Source organism: Anomalospiza imberbis, chromosome 4, assembly GCF_031753505.1.
Source record: "Anomalospiza imberbis isolate Cuckoo-Finch-1a 21T00152 chromosome 4, ASM3175350v1, whole genome shotgun sequence".
NCBI lineage: Eukaryota > Metazoa > Chordata > Aves > Passeriformes > Viduidae > Anomalospiza > Anomalospiza imberbis.
The window spans coordinates 24,808,386-24,830,451 of NC_089684.1; the positions used below are offsets into that span (position 1 = coordinate 24,808,386).

General features: G+C 39.1%; 1 protein-coding gene across 7 annotated transcripts in view; it reads right to left on the reverse strand.

Annotated features, from left to right (window-relative positions):
* The window catches only part of BMPR1B (bone morphogenetic protein receptor type 1B), a 230,949-nt gene that overhangs the window by 28,625 nt on the left and 180,258 nt on the right, over positions 1 to 22,066 (reverse strand). For all 7 annotated transcript variants that reach the window (XM_068187541.1, XM_068187543.1, XM_068187542.1 and 4 more), the window contains one exon: positions 1,427 to 1,583. In XM_068187541.1, coding sequence (XP_068043642.1) covers positions 1,427 to 1,566 — 140 coding nt within the window. In that variant the 5' untranslated portion in view covers positions 1,567 to 1,583. The remainder of the gene's footprint in view (positions 1 to 1,426; positions 1,584 to 22,066) is intronic.

Below are 22,066 nucleotides of genomic sequence, written 5' to 3' on the forward strand. Positions count from 1 at the left end.
AAATTCCCTGTTGCTGTGTGTGTGAGACAGCACATAGGAAAGCTGTGGCTCTTGCTGGGCAGGAACAGCAAACAGCTGATTGACACTGCAGGGGATCAGCAAATTGGCATCAGAGTGAGGTTTTATAGCTTTTTAAACTGACTGTCATGTGAGAGCAGTTAGTCTAACTCCTGGCTGGAGCATGGGCTTGTAGGAAGAGGTAAGAAAGGGGAAATGGTATTTACAACTGTCACCAAAACTTTGGTAAGTTTTAGTAGGAAACTGCAGGCTGAGAAGAATAAAGTCAGGCTGCAAACCCACACTGAAAAATCCAACAAAGCAATCAGTACCTTCAGCAACCTTAGGTTTTCCCCATTTCTCTTTGAAATACACTGCCTCGAAGAACTGACACAATGTTAGACAATCTCACCTAAACAGCACTGCATCTCCAGCTGGGCTCACATCTGTGCCCCGCTTCGATGCTTCTCTGACTCCCACAGGCTATTGGCTGAGAGTTGGTATCTCCAGTATCCCACCTGCCCTAGCCAAGCAGAGAAGTTTAAATCCCTCATATGGAACATGAAGAGCTCAGCCCAACTTTGCTGCAGCTAAAGCAAACTGTACCTGCACCTCAAGCCAAGACAGAGGTTCATTCAACCTTCACTCAAGGGCAGTTGTACGTGTCCAGCAAGAGCTGCTTTTGGGTAGGGGAACAGCAGCTTGGTCCTCCCACAGGTACCCTGAGTCACCTCTGCTTGCTTCAGCCAGTGCAACATAGACTGGTGCTGAGCCTTCAAGGAGATTGTGCACATCTGGGCCTGCCTCTCCCCCAGGGAGCCAAAAGGTCCTGAGGAAGCAGAATCCAACCCAAATGAGAAATCTGTAGTACTCTAAGCCCAAAATTAAACAGAAGGCTACAGCTAGTAGACAAAAATACTCAGCACTTCACCTCAATATAGTTTTCCTTTTAGCTTGGAAATAAAAAAAAACCCCAAAACCCGAAGCCTTAAGGACCTACAGATACAACTACTGCAGACACAAAGACCAAGGTTCTTATAAATAGTATTCTATTGAGAATGATTATAAATTTATAAATATTTATTGACATTTCAATATATCTCCATTAGGTCTCCTCTCATTAACTGTATGCTCCTTTAAAAACAAAGTTCAATCTTCAGAATATTCCATATGCAATGCATTAAAACAAGTATTATCTAAAATGATAAATATGTGTATGCCCTAACAAAACAAAACAACAAGAAACAACAACCATGCAGCTGATATCTAAGTAAAAATTACTTCTGATTTTTAGACACAGTGAAAACCAACTCATTCACATATCACTCTCTGCTTAAACAAAAACTGTGACACCCAACTTGGGATTTCTGAGCTACCACAAGTATGTTTTGCCCTGTATCATCAGTCACCAGATACCTGTCCCACAAACCTGCAAGTGTTGTTGACCGAGTCCTCAGGGCAGTGGTGGTGGCACTGGCAGGACAGCTTCTTCTGAGGAGGAGCAGGGGCCGTACTCTCACCATCTTTCCTGGTCTCCATGCTCAGCTTGCCAGAACTTCGCAAGGCCATGTTGTTTAGAAAACTGGCTGTAAGAGAGGAAGAAAAACAAACAGTTCTAGGCTGTATTGCAAGAATTGAAACGAAGGCTTTAAACTACTTCTACCTATAGAAATTTAATAAAGTTATTTGAGATGACCATTCATCACAGAGTGTTTTTCTGGAGTTTGAAATGGCCACCATGGTTGAGGCTTATTGGACCTTGGTGGTATTAGATCAAAGGTACTGATGTTCGAGTTCTGCCACTGCCAAGAGATATACTGTGCTTTTATTATTATATATTGCACAGTACAGCTTTTCTTCTATTGCATTACACAGGTCAAATCCTTGCTTACACCTTTGAGTTTTTATCTCTGCAGAAGAGCTACATTCATTGAACCCCATAAAAATCAGTGGGATTTATGGTACTCCAGGCAGAACAGAACACGGGCATACAATTTAACAAAGTCTTAAAAGAAAGCGATGTTCTTTCAAATCCAACAGCACATTCTGTCACTGATTTGCAAAAGCACTGCTTGGAAAACAAGGGAAAGAGCTCATTTCTGTAAAAGTAAAGTCTATAAATAAAGTAAAAAAAAAAAAAAGTGGTTTCAGATGAACTTGCATTCATCTGAATGCTGAAATATATGGAGGTGATTATTTCTAAAAATATCAGAGTACTGAATCTCCATGGAGCTGGTGGAGTACAGCTGGAGATGTTGGTGATAGGCTAGGAGCTGTTTAAGCAACCTCCTTCCCCTAGCTCTACTCATAAATATCAGCTTTCAGTCCTTGTGAAAATTTTAAGCCTCAAAGACAAAAATGAGATTAGCATGAAAAGCTTCAACCAGCAGTTCCTCACTCTTCTTTTGGTTCCCTGTAAGAAATCTTACCAAAGGGTCACTTACAAGCAGCTGTCTCCAACAGAGTAGCTGAACAGCAGGCTTGAAGTTCTTGATTTAGCGTTAGGTCTTTAAAACAATTGGTATTATAATTATTTTGACTGCCCTTTACTCAAAAAAAATCCCAAATCTGCTATTATAATTATTTTGATTGCCCTTTACTCTAAAATTTTCCCAAATCTCCATCATTAGGACTGATTTGTGGAGCTGATGAAAAAAAAATTGTATCTTTTTTAGGTCCCTACAGAGATAGGGTGGGCAAACAGGCAGAGCGGATGGGGACAAGCAGCTACACTTCAGGGCTTGGATTGCAATCTACAACTGAGGTGATGAGAGTGAGGCTGAACGACACTGAAGCAGGGAAAGGCCGGAGGAAGCACGGGGCTGTTCTACCAGTCCTTGCCCTTAGGAGGACTGGACTCCCAGGAGTCCGGACTCCCAGTTCCAGTCTGGACTCCTGGGAGCATGGGACCAGCCAGGGCACATCATGCCTCCAGCTGCATATCCCTCCTTTCCTGTGCCAGCTCTGGTAGTGCAGGATAGGCATTATGAACAACAACTGGCAGACAGGCTTTAGTTTTCTGCAGTGTAACATGAGACAATGCAAGCTTATCCCCAGTAAAGTAAAAAAAAAAAAAAAGCTGTAACTTGTTAGTGCTGGGAGAAGTGGGGCTTTGCATGTAGGAACACTGCATTTAGAGGAGTGCTAGCCTTTTTAACACTATAGCCCTTCCACTCCTTGCACATTACTTGCACAAGAGGTATATCAATAATATTAGGGTGATACACATGAAAGAGAATCATTCACCATGCTAGACTAATACTCCTATGAAACACAAAACTTGTACCGCTTGACATTTGCTCAGTACCTCTGTATGCCACTGAAACCAACTGGCTTCTGGATTAGCTCACCTCTTTCTAAAGTCAAACCAGACAACCAGTTATAAAACATATACAAACCATAGGCTTGTAACCCTTGTGCCCAGCATGAAGATATAAACTGGATTCACGACACAACTGGCTGTCAGTCCCATACTGTTTTCACTAACATTTGGCAAAATCAGAACTAAATGCATGAATCCACTCAAGATACATTGTGTGTGTGTGTTGTTGTGTACTTGCAGCTGTACCTTAAGATGAAGTAGATGCTTAAATTAGAGGAAAACAATGCACTGTTGTTTGTTTCTCCTAATATGATTAGACAGCCTGTGCATAACAAATTAATGTCAACAGATATTTCCTCTCTGGGTCACAGGATTAGGGATTACCTAAATTCTCTTTCAAACAACCATTTTTTTTTTCAGTATTACTTTATTATCATTGTGATGGGGAATGTTCAGCTATTAATATTCCTGTCAAGGATTTTCAGACTTCAGGCTCATGAGACAACCAAGTGTACTGCTAGCTCATGAGTGTAATAGATTGCTCTGTACATCATTTCCACAGCTCTTTCTACAAGCTACCTGCACTTTTAGCAGGGATCTTTCCCCAACAAGGAGTGTTAAGACATAAGCTTCTTACACTTCTTAAAAGGGGGAAAGGTTTCATTACACATTTGATGGTGCCTGAATATGTGAAATTTAGGCAGCTGAATACCATCCTCATAATATATACAACCATAGACCATTCATTTTTCCAACAAGCATATAAGACATTCATGCCCCAACATCATCTGTGGCCATCACTTGCCAGCGATGTGATCATGAACAGCTTCTGCAAAACTTGCCATAAACAACAGCTTCCACCCCTAGACCTGGTTGCACTCTCAGATATAATAAAGATGGGTGGAGATTACTGAATTGGAATCAAAAACCTGAAGTACCATCAAAGCATTGCAGGTGGCTATTTAGAGATGTAGCTTGGAAAAATTTAAGACAGATAGGCTGGCATTCAAATTTACAGCTTCCATCCAAGAGTTGAAACTAGCAAAGCAGCCTAGTATTTTGTTTCCACCTAATGCCCAGAGTCAGAACTTCTGCAAAATCATTGCAGCTCAGTGTCAAATATATTAAATCAAATAAAACTAAAACAGGCAGGAATAAGACACTTTCAATCAAGCTCTTTTCTGTCTTCTAAAATGTAAAACTTTTCTCACTCTATTCTCTTGCTCCTTTCATTTCCTGGCTGCTAACTAAAATGAGCACATCTTTTGCCTCTGAAATTCAGGTGTCTCACCCAGCAGATAACCATGGAGCATGCAAGAACTCTTCTCCCACTCAAAGCTGAGTTTCAACAAGGTCTCTTGACTTCTGTGTCTGCTTGACTTCAGCGCAGAAAGGTTTCCCAGCAGTCCCTTCCCCAAAAGGAAATGTATAGCAAGGAATTCACAAGAGAAGTGGGGAGAATTTTCAGCTTGGCAACAAGTTCCTCCTGATTTCAGGTGTGGAAAGCACAGTTTGGGATGGTGAACAGCTTGTTCATCTTGCATTTGCTCCTGTTCTGTAACAAGCCCATGCTGATCATGCAGACCTGGCTCTGTCTAGGGTTTAGAAGCCCTTTGGGTTTTGAAAGCTCTCCTAGAGCCCTGAAAGCAAGAGATTTCAGGCTATTTAAGCTTGGCTGCTTCTTTGTTGTAGCCTACTCTGTTGCAGTCGGCTCATGGTCAGCTTCCCATCCCTGACACACTGAGCACAGCTTGGGAGAACTGCAGAAAAACAATGGTATCAAAAATAAGGTTATTTTAGTCTGCTGAGGAACTTACTGATTCCATCAGGGAATTCATCAATGCAGTTCAGCACCTGAAGTTCATCATCAGACTGATATCGATTCATCAAGTTCAGCTGAGTTTCTCAGCTTAACTCTATTTTTCCACTAAAATTCACCAGCATGTACAAAGCACCATCCAACACAAAGACTGAAAGTCAGCTGCCAGAGCTTTGATATCTCTTTGGAGTGCTACTCCTGAGAAATATTTTTCTCTCTAGGACTGGGACGACTGAAAACTGTGATGTGATGGCCTCTGTTAAGAATCTCTACCTGAGAATGGGGACTGTGTGCAGCATGCCACTGCTTTGTTTTTTCCATGTATTACTGTGTCTCTCCCTGCATGCTTTAGGGTCCTTTACAGAAAGGAACATCTACAAAGATCCTGAATCCATGAGAAGGAAAACAATGAAAACAAAGTGTTGTAAAATGAAAGTAATTCTCATGGTCATACAGGGTAATGTTCATGTCTAATTTAAACCCCTACTAACCTTCAGTGTCAACAAATAATCCTTCTTGTATATAGTTTTCCATCTATCAGCACTAAGATTTGCAACAAAATACTTTGTCATGTGACAAACCTGTTCATGGCATTTCAGGGAGTTCTCCTCTAATTTTTAAAATTGAGTGAGAAGCATCATAGACCCCCACTCCACAATGACAATGAAGTAACCATAAGGATGAATTCTAACTTGGTTTTAAACAATGTTGTTGTTTGTTGGTTTGACAGATCTGCAGGCAGTGGTACCTCGCACACAAAAGAAAATTACCTATTTAAGCTTAACATTGGGCCCCGTAGGTGCAGGAAAAAAATCTGATCTCGAGAGCCAGTCTCTCCATGTACACTCAGTCTTCAAACTCTCTGCCATGGCTGCCAACAAGTACTTCAACCCCTGCCAACTGCAGCCATAGTTATGTGATTTGGACAGAAATTTCTCCACTAGAATCTGGATAAAACCCAGTGACTCATTCCATACTGGCCCATAGCCATTGGATGGTAATGACTTCTGGGCACTGCTCCGATTCAACAAGTCTGGTAATGTAGGAGGTGAAAAGCTCTTTACTCTGTTTCTCTGTATTCTGTGGTTTGAATTTTAAGCCATCCTGTTCCTGAAGGATGAAGAATTAGCAATAGTTATCTTAACAGATTGATTTCTGTGCCACAGCTGTGAGATTTATGTGCTGTCTATGCAGTGAAAAAAGCAAATCTGTCATGACCTTGCAGGGATTCGTAAGGAGCAGAAGTCAGACTTGCTCCTTCCCCAGACAGATGCCAAGTAAAAAAAAAAAAAAAAAAAAAAAAAAAAATTCAATACCATCCATTCACATTTTCGCAGTCTAATAACAACATCTGGTCACAGCACTCTCTGACTAGGAGCAAGGCTTACTGCTTCAGGTAAGGCACACACCAAAGAAGCTCTATACATCATGGAATAACTTCTTTCAACATACTTCAACTGCTCCTTTAAAATGGAAATTAAGGATATTCATACAAAAGTGTCTAAATCAAAACTGAAAACAAACCAAAACAATGCAAACCTGAGAAGAAAATCAGTCAACTTGATCAAATAGTTAAGATGGAAATTTTAAACCACGAGATGTCCTGCACTAACCTACATAGTGTGCTTTTCCTCAAAACAGACTTTTATTAAAGTAAAAAACTATCTTGCAACACTCTGCTGGAGTTTCCTATGCCATATCATAAACCACAGTCTGATGACTTCCCACCAAGCCAGGGTCATACCATCAACATGATTGTTTTAGGAGAAAGGGAAATAAGTTACTGCTAACTCACTGTACTTTACAGCTCCCAGATAAAAGAATTTCCATGGGATATTTTTTGGCAAATAGTCAGCAATGAAAACACAGCACAGTTAAAAGACTTGAAATAAATTACACCTCTTAACTCAGCCTGATCTACTGTGTAAAACAGTTAAGAGGTAACAGTAAAACACTTTTTTATTGGTGATAATTACGTAACAGAGAAGGAAAACTGGATCATGACAGTTTCCTTTTGCTGGATATTCAAGGCTACCATAAAACTCAAGGAAGTATCAGATACTGAGACCTTCATATTTTTGATCCAAAACTACAGTAAACAAAGTCTGGCATTAATACAGCAGAAAAAAACAAGAACAGCACACTTTGCTTTTCAGTGTGTGGCTATATTGCACTAGTGAGTCCAAACTGAGATTGGTATCAATCCATGCTTGAAAATAGCTGTACCTTGATATACATCCACTGTAACAAACTGACATACTACAAAGAATGTCATATTGTAGGGCTTATGTATGATTTGCACCATTTCCCACCTATGCTGGATTTTCTGTAAAACAAAATACAGAGAACCTACAAGTTGCTCCTTCTCATCTCTAGATTTCAAAATTTGGGGTGGTTTTGTTTCTATTCATAATGCAAACAAGGTTTAAAATAAAATATGCTTTTAAACAACCTGTCAAAGCAGTTTTCTTAAAAACTGTTCCTGTCCATATTCATAGAATTGCCACTGAGTGTCAATATAGCTACAAGCATCCAGCATGACTTTAAATGATGTCTTTATTTTTCAGAATTATTAGCTAAAAAGTTTAGTATGTAATGTAACAAGCTGTGACAAAGACACTGAGTAAAGACCCTCCAAACTAATACCCATTTCATACTACTCAAACTTACAAACACAAAGGCTTCTCTGGTAACACAGCCCATGGAAAATGCACATGTCATTTGCTGTCTGTTTTCCTCTCATTTCTGATGCCCACAGTTAATCTTTGACATATTATTCATTTGGAAGAAAATGGGAATTGGTTGGCACATTTTTATAGCATGTAACAACACAATGTAAAAAAAAAGTAGAAAAGAAAGACAACTTTAAAATTTCCATAGGAAAGTGCATGCAAAGTATTTTATCCTGTCAGCGTGGACTCAGTAAAGTCAGTCACTATCCACTATAATTCTCCATTAATATTCCCCAGCTGTGTCAAACATTTTGCCTAATTCTACCTTCTACAATTCCTTGGTTCAATGTGTAAATGTAAATAAAAGCTTTTAAAATGTTAGTTAGTCTTTAATATTTGCAAATAAGAGCAAGCCGGTAGTTCACATAATTCTCATTCAGATACCCACACAATTTATTTATTTTTAATCCTTTTTCAAGAGCTGTATTTTACCCAGCAAAGGTAAATGTGTTGGTGCTATCAATCTGGAACAATTAAATGCAAATACTTCATAAATACTAGGGTGAGATCCAAAGACCAGTGTGAGAATGACTGATTCTTCTGGACACAGAGGAACAGAGACTGAAGGTCACCTTTGCATCTGTCTTCAGCATCAAGACCATCCCTCAGGAATCTCTGACTCAGAAGGAATGCTTTAAGGAAAACATTCCCTTTGTCAAGGAGGATTGGATTAGAGAACACCTAGACAGATTTGATATCCTCAAGTCCATAGGCCCTAACAGGACACATCTATGAGTGGTGAGAGAGCTGGCGCACACCAGAATGAGTCTACTCATTATCATCTTTGCTAGGTTGTGGCAACCTACAGAGATGCATGAGAACTGGAAGAAAGCAAATGTCACCCCAGTTTTCAAACAGGGCAGGAGGGAGGAGCCAGGGACCTACTGGCCAGTTAGCCTGACTTTAATGCCTGAGATCAGCTCACTTGGACAGAGCACAGTGCTAATAACACCGAGGTGGTGGGTTTGGTCCCTTGTGGTCCCATGTGGGCCATTCACTCAAGAGTTGGGCTTGATGATCCTTGAGGATCCCTTCCAAGTCAGAATATTCTGTGAAAGGAGAATGATGGAGCACCTCATTCCAGAGGTCATCTCTGTCAATATGAATGACAAAAAAATGATCAGGAGTAGTCAACATAGATTCACTAAAGTTAAATTATGCTCAAAACAGGGGATAGAAATTAGGACACAAATATGTCAAGAAGGCAATTTGGATATTAACAAACAGCACAGCCTGTGCCACACTCTACATTTTAAAAAAAAGTTTTTTAAAAAAAATATAGGAAGATTGTTGCTAACATCCCAAGGTAGTTATTTCTAAGCTGCAAATCACCACATATACTTGCAGTTCCAAGCAGCAAACACCAAATGTGATCACCAAGAGATAATACAAATGTCACTACAAGCGATCTTGAAAACTCTCCTGAACAGCAGCAACAGGGGAAAGAATACACAGATGGGAAGCAATGCAATGTGATACCATTGCTACTAATCCATGCTTTGCTATCTGATCTTTAGGAAAGCAGCAGAGATTGCACTGGGCAAGCTGCAGATTTTTACTTATTATCATTTCAGATGATATTGAGATTGAGGGATTCAGACAATGGAATTTAAATGAAACAGCAAGAGACAGCTTTGACCTCATGGATCTCTTAGATATGTTTAATAAATCACTGCCACTCCTGTTGCCTTTCCAAAAGAGAAGAAACACAAGTGCACCATGCAGTTGAGACAAAAATAGTGCCTGGAAGATAAAAATACCAGCTAGCCATTCTCACCTCAAGATCAAAGACTGCACCTGGATATTAAAATATAATTAGCATGTGCACTTGCCATGCTTGCAGAAACCAGTGCCAACACTATTCAGAGGTGCTGGTGCCCTTCTGACTGACTGGGTTTGTCTGTTCAGGAGTAAATGTGACATAACCCAAGCTCAGCCTAAACAGCATTTACTTCATAAATTTACTTCATAAATTACCAACGCTTTTCTAATTTCTGCTACATTGCTGTCATTCCCTTTTACTCTTCTCGTAAGAACAAATTAAATAGTGCTGACAGTCACAAAACCAGAACTGTCATAGAGCTGTTATGGTTATAAGCATGCTATATTTTTAATGTTTGTGTTTGGTTGTTTTTTTTTTCAAATTCTGTGGCCATATATATATAACTTCCTTTAAACTCGGATTATTGATTAATTTATCTTTCTTCCCAAATCATGGGGATGATGATGCTTCCTACCAATTGCCCTTCCAACTTTTCCTTAAGTGCCTGTCCATCTTCTAGGACAGATTATTTGATGTCAAAAAAACCCAACAACTAGTATTTTGATAATTTTTCATGGATTAATGCCATCTGTTTCCCAAAATCCCACGTGTTTACGACACTCTCAGCAACTAACTGTTGCTGAACGAAATGCTCAAGGATCTCCAGGAATTTTTCTGCCTGAAGGCAAATGCCACCCTGACAGGTCACCAGGCCAAGCAGAGTTTTAAGCAACTGAACAAGTGACAGTGTAAATTGCTGCCCTGTTATGCTGCCAAGGCAGGGACGGCATTGAACTGACTGCTGCTACTGTTGGCCTCACCACACACGCTGTGCAGCCGTTTGAACTGCATGTGTGGAAACCATAACCATGAAGAAGATCTTTGTGCTCATGAACGAGGGCTGAGGCACAAAACCTTATCTTCTGCAAACACGGCTGAATGCCACAAAAAGTGTCATTGACTTATTCACTTTGACAGAAAACAAACAAATCCATTCAGAAGGGGAGGAAAGCATCTCTACTGCAAACCAAAATTAATCGCACGCATGAAACAACAATAATGAATTTTGACCACAGACATAAGCACTACAGTTTTCCAGAAGTGTTTGAGCAGCCTAAAAGCATTTCCCTCTCTGAATGCTCCAGAGCTCATCTCTGGGCAGGAAGGAGGTGTGTGCCACCCATGCCAGTGACACTGCCACCAACCCATCAACCAGTGCCCACCAACAGGCTTTCATGCTCACCCACACACTTGGGCCTCTGCGAGTGGAGGAACCAGCCCTCAGCCCCACTGAGTTTGCCTGCTTTGCTTTTTTCCCAATGTCACACACATGTAACTTCACAACTACACTTCATACACAACCTCAAAACCCAAGAAACGTGCACTGCAAACACCCTTGGCAAACTCACATCCCATGTGCTCTTCTCCTCGACCAGAAGTTTTCAAGAAATGCATGACCACCTTTCTTTCATTCTCTACAGATTTCTCCACAATTCTCATCAAATGTAAAACTTTTTTTTTCAGTGTCCATGCAGACAGGAACAGCAATGAGTAGGAGAAAAAGTACATGTGTTTTTATTATTTGGCTATTTTTCCAGTTAACTAGCATTTGAAATGTATAGAACAGATGCAACATTTTAATAATTTTACTGACATACACAAGCACTATATATCACCAAAGTTAGACAGAGGGGTGACTACCACTAGGGCTAAAACCCGTACCACCTCTGAAATTCAGGGCCACAATGCAAACCTGGCATCAGAATTAGCCTACTCCTGCCAAAACATTTATTTTTAAATTAACTACAAATCCAAAGGTTAATATAAAGAAGAAAAAGTGATTTTTCATCCTTTTAAGTTCAAGATCAGGCTGATTTCCAAGTACTAGTTCTAAAAATCTCTTTTTCCTCAATCCTCACCAAAAAGGGTAACAGGAAACCTTTTGTTTTATCTGCAGTATTTTCTCTGTAAATCTATCACCTTTCTCATTAAATCTAAACCAACCAAAGTGCACCTAAAGGCTTGCATCAGGCTCCTGACACTGCACAAACCCTGACCCCCAGTCCAAGTGAATGGATAGGAAATCTCCAGTGTGTGTGTCCCTGCAGGAGCCAAAGCGGCAGACACCAGACCCTGTGCACCACGAGCAGCTGGCTCCCTGCTGCCCCACATCTTGCCAGCACGCCGGCAACACTGCTCTTTCTTCAGTCCCTCTCTGACCTTCCCGAAGAACACACCGAACTTCACTGTTTGACTTTTTTTTTTTCCCCAGCCTCTTAAGTGTTCTGCTCAAACCAGGCTTAAAAAAAATGAAAAAGAAAATAAAAGAAAGAAAAAAAGAAGAAAAAGGGAAAGACGAGGGCAGGGGAAGCACAAGTGCTTTGTGAGCTGAAAAGCTAAAGCCTTCTACTTACACGGAGTTTCGGCGTGCTCGCTACATCGCTGCCAGATTCCCCGAGGATGAGAGTCATGTGAGGAGGCAGAGCGTGGCTCTACTAAGCAAACACAGCACCGCAGGCCGGGCTAATCCTGCACCTGTGGCGTGTTATTCAGCAGCAAAGAAATGTAGTCCAGACTGCCTCTGCTTAATACGGCTCAGCTGTTTCCCTCTGTGCTCGCTTTGATTGTAAGCTGGCAAACAATATTATTTCAGCCAGGCGCAAAGGGGCATTCAGGCTGCATAGGATGTGACAGTAAAAAGGCAAAAGGAAAAGAAAATCCTGGAATTACAAATCAAACAAAGATCCTGAGCAATACAGAATTTCTAACTCTTTCCAGATGGTTGGCAATGCCTTCCAAGGTCAGTATATAAAATGCACACTGAAGCTGGAGCCTTCTGCTCCTCACCTCCCTTTAAAGTGGGACTGCTTGTGATACAGGATACACCACAGTGGCCTGGCCCTCATTTGCCCAATCCAATGTGTATTTGTCGATGAGAGCAATCACAAGAAGGTTTTGATGGGGTTTTAGGCTTCTTAAGGTACAAAAAATGCCAACTGAGAACAGACTATGAAAAGAAATGGCGTGCAACCAGCAATTTAGGATTTTTTTTTTCAGAGAAAGAGCCAGCAAAGAGGTCGTGAAGTTACTACTAGGATACATAGGCTTTATCATAGCACATCACAAAAAAAAAAGAAAACCAGAAAACCCCCACAAAACCAAAACAAACCACCAAGAAACAACAGCCAAAAAACCCCCCAAAACCACACACAAACAACAAAGAGAAAAAAATAAACCCAAAACTAAAACCAAACAAACAAAAAACACAGGAACTTGATAAACTACATCAAACAGCATCAAAATTTGGCCCCATCATGGAAAAATAGCAGGAATTTCATTTCAAGGTAGAGTACACAGCCATTGAGAGCATTTTATGATCCTGATATTTGCTGCGCAAGTTGACTAACCACTGTTAAAATTCCCTGTAATTGTGATCCACACATATTTTTATAAAACAAACCAGTATTATTTAAAAACAAAACCACACAGATGATTATTATTTCAGATACTTGAAATAATTTAGTTAACTTAATCAGGTAATCAGAATTTATTCCAGATAATATGGTCATAAAATACCACACCTCCTCTACGTAACATCTATCATTTCCATGGTAGCATGTGTCAGAGATGACCACCAGATGCTGTTACTAATGTTTCTTTCTGATCCTGAGCTGTAAACATCATACATTGCAGTCACAACACACTCCCAGCATTTGTACTGAAATGTTCTTTACAAAATGATACTTCAGTTTCTGCTCCATCATTCCCTAATCTAATTCTACGTTTGGAAACTGGTGATGAAAAAAAGAGATAACTGCACACTCAGAACTATATATCAAATTTCTTGGTGGAAGGTTTATTGCAGCTGCTGTTTACCAATGGGATTATTTCCAAAGAAACAGGAGCTTTATTCCTATGAAAAAATGCTTGTAAGTAATCTGGACCTATATGAACTTTCAACTGGTTTCTTATACAAGAGCTAACTCTTCAAGATTCTGACTGAAACAAGCAGGATATCTAGATGTTTGATTAGATCACAGAGTAAAAAGTAAGAAACAACACTTTATACAACATAAAATCAAAATAAGAAAGCTGCCTCCAATTTCCTCTTTCAAAAAATTTACAAGTGGTTTTTTTTTATTTTTTCAAATACTTAATTCCTTTTTTGGAGCCTTACACATGCTTTTTTTAAAGCTATCTGATACTAGCAGAGGCAATGGCTAAATTTTTCCTCCTCCATACTCTAGTCTGTTCCTGATTCATCCCTAGTTTAGAGAACTACCTGCAACTCTATCAAGACCACATGTACCAAGTGAAAAAGATAGATGATGTCTAAATTTCTGCCAAAACAATGTTGAATCATGGTCCCGCTAGAAACTGCTTGGTGCTCCTGGCAGCAATCACATTCCTCTCTTTAACTCTCGGAGGGCATCCTGCTCCTTCTGCCTTGTGTCTCCTGGAGCTCATTCATGGCCATGTCCAACAAAATCAGCTTCAGAGTTTTAAGCAGAAAGCTGTAAGTAGTTGCAAGTAGTCATAACTACTTATAACTTTTGAATTTGAAACTTTAAAACTTTTGGATTTGCTTTCTTGGTACACTGTGGCCTTTGCAGTGCATGTGGTGTTACCCAGACTGTGCTCTGTACCAGCCTGCTGTTCTGCCAACACAAACCTCAAAACCTACTTTAAAGATAACATGAAAACTCATAGAAACAATGAAAAGCATGGAAGCTGGAGCATAAACAAGACTGATATAAGTGTCTTTAAGTAGGAACAGCTTTCATATACAACCAGTCACACACCTAGGTGTTTACATTTAATTAGCTCTCAAAACAGTGGACTAGATGGCCTGTGGAGACACAGGAATTAGGGACATAGACTGTTTTGTATATCGCTAGCTGAACTTCACCTAAAGCCAGCCAAAGCTTCTTGATAGATTGCCTCTTTGAAACCAGAACACTGTGCTGGCTGAAATACTTCAAGGGTGATAACCACCTCACAACACCTACATCTGCGATTTCAAATAAATACTCCTCTTGCAAGTTAAAAAACTAACGAAAAGGCCATATTGACGAGCTGACAGAATGTAGAAGAATATTAACCCCTAACACCATGAGGCATCGTTGCTCCCCATATTATTTTAATTTGATGCATAAGCAAGGATCTTTGGTTCTCACGGTAATAATAATGGAGCACTACTGATAGGTGGTAAATCCACTTGAGTGACCTTCTTTCCTTCCTTTCCATTCTCTCTTCCCAGAGCATGCCCTTAACTCTATTAAAAAGGAAAGCCTACCACTCTCCATTCACAACTAAGCCAAAGGTCAGGAAAATTTAAAAAAAATCATTTTTCTTTCATTAACAAATTTAAATGTCATATAAAAAGGACTAGAACAAAATATAGTAATTGCCAGCTGCCTAATTATTTTCTCATCCTCTTCCAGGCCTCAACACAATGCCTTTGTTAGGCTGCCTGCCAGTGATGTTTGGAACATTAAAATACACCAAATTTCTGCAAAGACTTTTTGTTGCAAAATGTGCTCCGATGGGCAAAACTGAAGCAAATGTAAGAGCAATCTGATACTATTCACCTTAAATGATGAGGGAAGGGAGAATACTGTGTGCTGTCAAATCCCCCTCAGGTTTGTATCCGTATTCCTAGAAGAGTTCAGTAACAGGAGGTTGGAGGTTAGAGGTAGCCAAGGACAAATTTTGGCTCCCAATTAACACTACTGAGCCATGAAAGCCTTGTCTAGCAGGCGCCATCACATACAAACTATCCTCCCACTGCACAGGGCCCTTGCTCTCTGCAGAGTTCAGTGTCTCCTGGCTTGCTCAACAGTGTAAGCAGAGGGATCATTAGTTATGACTAGTAGAGTCTAGGAGATAATGTTGACTCTCATTTCAGGAACTATTAAGCTATAAACACTGCGCTGAAAGCCATTTATCTGCATTTTAAGATAAACAGAGAAGCTATTCAATTAAGTAGACTGCAAGAAATAAGCTACAGATGCCAAATCGAAAAACTTTTAAACTCCAAAAGAGAGAAAATCCCTGCATTTAATAAGCACAACTTTATACCAAGAAATTACTCACATGGAAGTTCCTAAGCAGCACAGCTTAACCACCCCACCACGTCTGATAAAAAAATACAAATCAAAGTGTAATTACAAAACAGTTAAATCCAAGCAATGTAAATTACATGCACTTAAAATTTGCAAGTTCCTATCGCAGCCACCAGTGACGGTGTACAAGGTTACAAAGTGGCAACTTTCATACTGCAGTATTTACATTTTATCTCCACATCACTACAATTTGAAAATGAGATGCTATTCCAGACCTCCACAAACGAGAAAAACGCCTAAACTGTCATGTTCAAATCTGCATTTGCTAAGGAGAACATTCTTCCTGAGATAAGCAAAAGAGTATGAAATTAATTTCTCAAATCTTGCCAACCAACCAGATTTTTTAACTGAGTATTATTCATCTTTTTGGACATATCACTATGAGATCTTTAAGATACTAGCTTAAAAAAATTAAAAGAAAAAAACCCAACCTCAAACCACTAAAAAGCATTCCCACTAAATAGTTTCCAGTATCCTTTAAAAATAAGTAAAATACAAGACATTCTAAGCTTTAAAAAAAAAGATGGATTTTTTTCCCTCTCCCCAAAAATTAAAAACCTGATCTTTCCCCGCACTTCCAGATGCCAGATTTTCGATCCAGCTCTGAGGTCCGACAGGGGAACACACAGGTGCACCATGCATTGGCAGCTGAAAGCTTGCAAGGTTGTGCCGGAATCTGATCTGCCCCCTCTTCCCACATTCCTGCCGGCATTATAAACGCTCCCTGAAGGAATAATACCCTAATAAGGACTAATTTTCCACAAACAGCCCCAGCTTCATTAAACCTCTTCTTTATCAGCATTGTTCAAAGCAGTTTTTCTGGTAATATTGAACTCTCCTACGCCCATCTAAAGAGAAAAGGAACTCCTTTTATGTTCTCTCCAGTATCGTTTCTCCTACTCAGGTCCACTGGCACTACACAATAGATTCAATAAAAATATTCAGTTTCATCATATGGTAGTAATGTCCTAAAGACTATGACATGGATTGAGAGAGAGAGAGAGAGAGAGAGAGAGAGAGTCTGTTCCAAAAAAAAAAAAAAAGAGATCACTCTCCCAACAGGATTTGATAGATTTCTATGAGTGACTCCTCCCAGCAATCAGGAAAATCCAAATGAATTAAGAGGACAGTATTTCTAAAGCAGGTGTTTTTCAGAACCTGCAATTCTTCACTCTCCCTAAATGGCCTTTTACCCTCCCCTAGAAAAATCCTTTTGCCTTCAGCAGCATCACACAGACTCTTTTAACATGAACAACCTTTACCACTACAATAATTAAAAAATTTGAATGTGCCATGACCTAGCTTCATTGTGGAGCCAAAAAAGGAGCCAGTTTGCATTCAAGCACCCTGTGAAGTAACAAGACCTAAGAGTGAGGTTATGACATACTGAAACCAAAAGTGGGTCCTCTTTCCAAAGTGATGAATACCCGTGGGACCTTATCCCAGATGGTCCGTGATGCACCTTGTCCATCTGCAAGTCCGTGATGTGAGTAACTATGTTCTTTTAAAACCATTTCTGTTTTGCAGTTGAGAATTTTTATTAGAAGACTGACAGAAGAACGCCATCTGCAGATATTCCTTCTTCCCCAGCTCCATCCAGATTATCCTGAATGGCCTAAGACTTGAAACACAACAGAGGATAACAAAATACAGGACAGAAATGCAGCCAGAGGATTTCTGCCTATCCTAACTACACACTCTAATAACAATCCTGAAATGATAAAACCAGTTGTACTGTGAGTTGCTAGTACAGAGGAGAACAGCAGACCAAACAGTGCTGTATTTTCCAGTCATTCTTTTGCCTGCTGTTCAAAGTACAAACGCCCATGAGAGATTGACAGAAATATGGACACAGGAAAAGAAAATGCAGACAAAAGCACTGGTGGAAGGCAAACCATGCATCCATGGTCTTTCTACCAGTTTAATTCCATCTAGCTGGGATATTTCAAAAGAAATATAAACAAGCAAATATATTGTTTCTATATTGTGTATATAAGATACACATTCTATCTAAATGCAACATATATAAATAAATAATAAATGTGCTCAACTCAGGAAACAGACTTAGTTCCACTGAACAAATCACTGTGGAAATGAAATAATTTGAAAACTGAAAATAGTGCTACAATTCAGTATGATAATGTCAATATAAGCAATTTAAGTATGAAAGCTGTGGTCCTCATAACCATTTTTCCCATGTGCACAATGAGCACAAGGCCACGGTGTAACATTTTGCTCACACATATTTGATTATAAAATAAGGCACATAATCATAAAATAATGATGATGAAACAATGTTTCCCATATTTTATTATTCTGTTATTCAAATCACTCTTCTTTCTCACTTTTCCTCAACCTAATTCCTTCAAAGTGTTTTAAAGATTTAATTTTTCTCCTTATTAAATATATTTACTTATTTTTTCAATTAACCTATTAAAATTGAATAAGAAACCCCGACTTCAACAAAAATCAAAAAGAAGTTTCAACTAATGCCAACAAAATACAACAGTATGGGTCTTGTAGAAACTTCACTTAAAAGAAGGTGGCTATGCTAACCAATATGAATTTAAACTACTGAAATTTAATTTTTCTTTCCCTTTTCTTCTTTTAATCTATGTAAAAGAGATGAAAATTGTAATCCAACTAAGTTTCATTTCTTTCAGCTCCAGTCAATCTCTAAAAATACTCCGAGGCATAAGAACAAGGGGCCTACAGCAAATATGTGTTTCAAGCTGAGATGCTGTGTAGTTTCAGAGAGAAAGAAAAATATTTTTCCAAGCTTTCAACTTTTCATTTGTATAAAATAGTGTATTTTACAGCTAAGTAAAGATGTAAAATTAAACTTCTTCAGTAGTGCAATGCACTGTAGCTCACTACAAATACTGTTAACATACTTAAATGCATGAATTGTGCAACATTTTCCATCAGAATATGAAAGGAAATAGATGCCAAATATAGGGTAAAAGAAAATAAAAAGTCAGCTTTCTTCCACAAAATAGCAGAATTCTTAAAGAATGTGTTGGTGGTCAAACCTGACAAGTAAGAGGTTGTTTCCATACTACATCCTAACTATTGGTTTGATCAATCTTAACTAAGAAATAAGGAAAAGTATTTGGATATTCTGTAAATAAGCACACGGATTATTATTTACCCATAAAATTATCTGAAATTACTCCCTCTCAGCTTGTATTTCTTATTGCTGTTCTTTTAATGCACCACTGCTAAATCAATTCCCTACACAACATTTCAATAGAGGAATGATTTGCTGAAGTCCTTTCCCGGGTGGGGACCATATCAGATAAAACAACCATTATCACTGAGTTCCAGTCAGATAAAGAAGGAAAAGGGTAAAAACCATTTTTAAAGATGAATGTGATTATTATAGACATTCACACTTTTCTACATGTAATATTTCATATTTCTACACTGCTTTCCTTTTCCAAGTAGATTCCCCTTGGACTGAAGCTGATGGATGGAAGTTCAATCTCTGTGAGTTAAAGAACCAGATTTATCTGTACGTACAGACACCAGAAATATCCTTCTAAAAAGCGCAGTTGATTTACTCCAACACAGAATTCACATTTTTCTCCCTAAGTTACCACCATGCCCAAGGAAACCCATTTCAAAGATTTAGTAATACATTCAGTAGAAAATAAATGTAAACACTTAAATATGTGTGACACCAGAAAATAAGTCTGATTTAGTAATTTTCTTCTATATAACACACCACAGTTAATTAATCTTACCCAAAAAATGTTTCTTTAGAATGCTGCAGCCCCCTACATTGGAAACACCTACTTTGTTCCCCGACAGAAGTGATATGGAGCACACATGGCACAAACCCAGAAACAGCAATCAGAAATTCAGCTGCCACTATGACTAATGTTTGCCAAATTGATAGTGAGACATGGCTGCAGGAGGCTCTTCATGAGCAGAGCCACAAAGCAGGAATTCCAGCAGCTGGGCTGTACCAAGAGAAGTCAGAGGGAGTATTACTGGGGAGGAAATGCCATGAGTACTCTCTCTTATCTTTGTCTTGGAAGTTACCTTAGAACTGGAGTTTAAAACCTTGACTCCATACGTGAGAAAAACATGAAGCTCACATCAAGCCTAGAGATGGAGGAAGTGTTGGTAGGCTAACATTCTCCACTAAATGTTAGCCACCTAAAACAAGCAAGAACGAACATTTTAATAGCTACTTGAAAGAATAAGGGTAATAAATTTATGTTCAGAAAAGTCTAAAATACACTCTGAGAGGAAAAAAAATATTTTACTACCTATTTTCTTACTCAGCAATAGAATTTTTATATGAAAATCTTTGTAATAAATCAATAAACCTAAGAAGCTACATTTAAAGAAATGAGAAAAAGAGGAAGAGTTAAATACAAAACCAACAGAATTAGAACTCTGTCATTTATTCTACATCCTTCTGGCTGCAGTTTCAGTATGTGATACACTCAGGATAGAAACAACCCTACTTCTTCAGTTTTATTCTCATTAGCACCATCTATGTGAGTTATAAAGTTGAGAAGACAAATCCAAAGCTCACCGTTTTTCAGGAAGGAATCAGTGATTTCTGCAAACTGTTTGTACATCTTTAGTACAAGGCACAATCTAAAATGTTCAACCTTTTAAAAATCCCAAAGTTATAGAATGAAATCCTATGCTTTACTACAAGCATTTTTAGTTTTGGAGTCACCAACGGGTTTAGCACTTCAAGGCAAGGTGTCACCTGCAGAGAATTCCTCTTCCTCTCTCTGTCCATTAGAGAAAATCAATTAAAAATGTATGTAGTGAAGTAATTCCCCTGTTCTTGCCTGTATCTTAGCTCCCACTGAAAATAAATTGAGTTATGATAAAAATTAAGGAGAAAAAAAGAGCAGCATGCACTGTAATAGATTTACAGGGTCCCTTTTGGATTTCACATTCATTGTTCTGTAGCCCATTAAATACTAGAGAACCTTGGGAAGAAGTCTAAACCCTTGACTTAAAAACCTCACACCCATTCAGAAAGAGATGATTAGGAACAACAGTATTCTAGCATCATATTTCTGGTTCCCTTCACCAGTATAAAATGGTTTCAGATTCAGCAATAACATTAATCAAGTGTTTTAAGACCACTTTTTCCTTTCCCTGCAAAGTTTCTCCTTCTTAGCACTCTCAGGAGTGTTTGCTTCTGCCAAAGGTAAATTCAGTTTTTGCCTGTAATAATCATGGCAACATGAGGCTCAGCACACTTCTAGCAAGGAACAGATGTACTTTATATAGATCATTGTATTAGAATAGTTCAAAATACTGCCAAATGAAAGGTGAAAAAAACCATGCTTTTCAAACATGCTTACAAGAAACCAGCACAAGCATGTTACTCCACCTGTATGTTGTATTACTTACAGAAGTTCGAAAAAGTTCAGTAAAACAGATTATTTCTTTTGTGATTTTTTTGTACACTTCTTTTAGAGAGCTGTCAAACTAAAATATGTGAACAAGAGAAAAGAAAATAACCAAAAATCACACATCTTAAAGATGTGGGGGGAACAGGGAAGAATCTTTTAAAGAACAGAGGCACTAGAAAATTTCCCTTACAAATACCTTCTCTCTATCCCTCAAGAATTTCATAGTTTTCCTGTATGTTGATATTTGTTGCTTAATTTACCCTACAGCAGACACAGATCATCCCATCAGTGTCTCCTTTCTGTCACTTCCACCCTTTTCCAGGAGAAAGTCAGCTCAATACTCCTTCCCACTTCCCCCAGCAGAGGATATCCAAAATCCTCCAGATGACATCACAGCATCACAGGGCTGTCTGACAGGTGGGACCCAACCTTTCCTCAATAAAGCCAGCCATATGATTTTAACAGGCTGACACTCAGCTTTGTCTCAACAAAAGGTGTCCAGGGGTTCATCCAAGGAGAAGAGATGGAGGACAATGTGCTCAAGCTATTAGCCCTGCTTATGAACTTCTCAACCCACCCTGCAGCAATCAGGGTATCAGCAAAGGACTCCACTTACACAGTAACACCAGCTAGGGAGCAGTTCTTGCCAAAAGAAACACCCCTGTCAAAATTCCTCTGCCAGCAGGGATGTGCAGGTGTTTCCCCACTCCTCATTTTGTAGCCCGTTGGTTGAGGGACCTCTTCATCTACTAGTCCCAAATCACATGTGCTGGGAGTTCCCTAAGGTGTAGAGATTATTGTTAAAGAAAAACAAATGATGGAAATTGAAACCTAAATAATCCAATTTAGGCTGCGAAGGAAAGAAAAACTGGCAGCTGGTGGGATTTGGGCAGGCATCCTCTCCTCCCATTTAAGC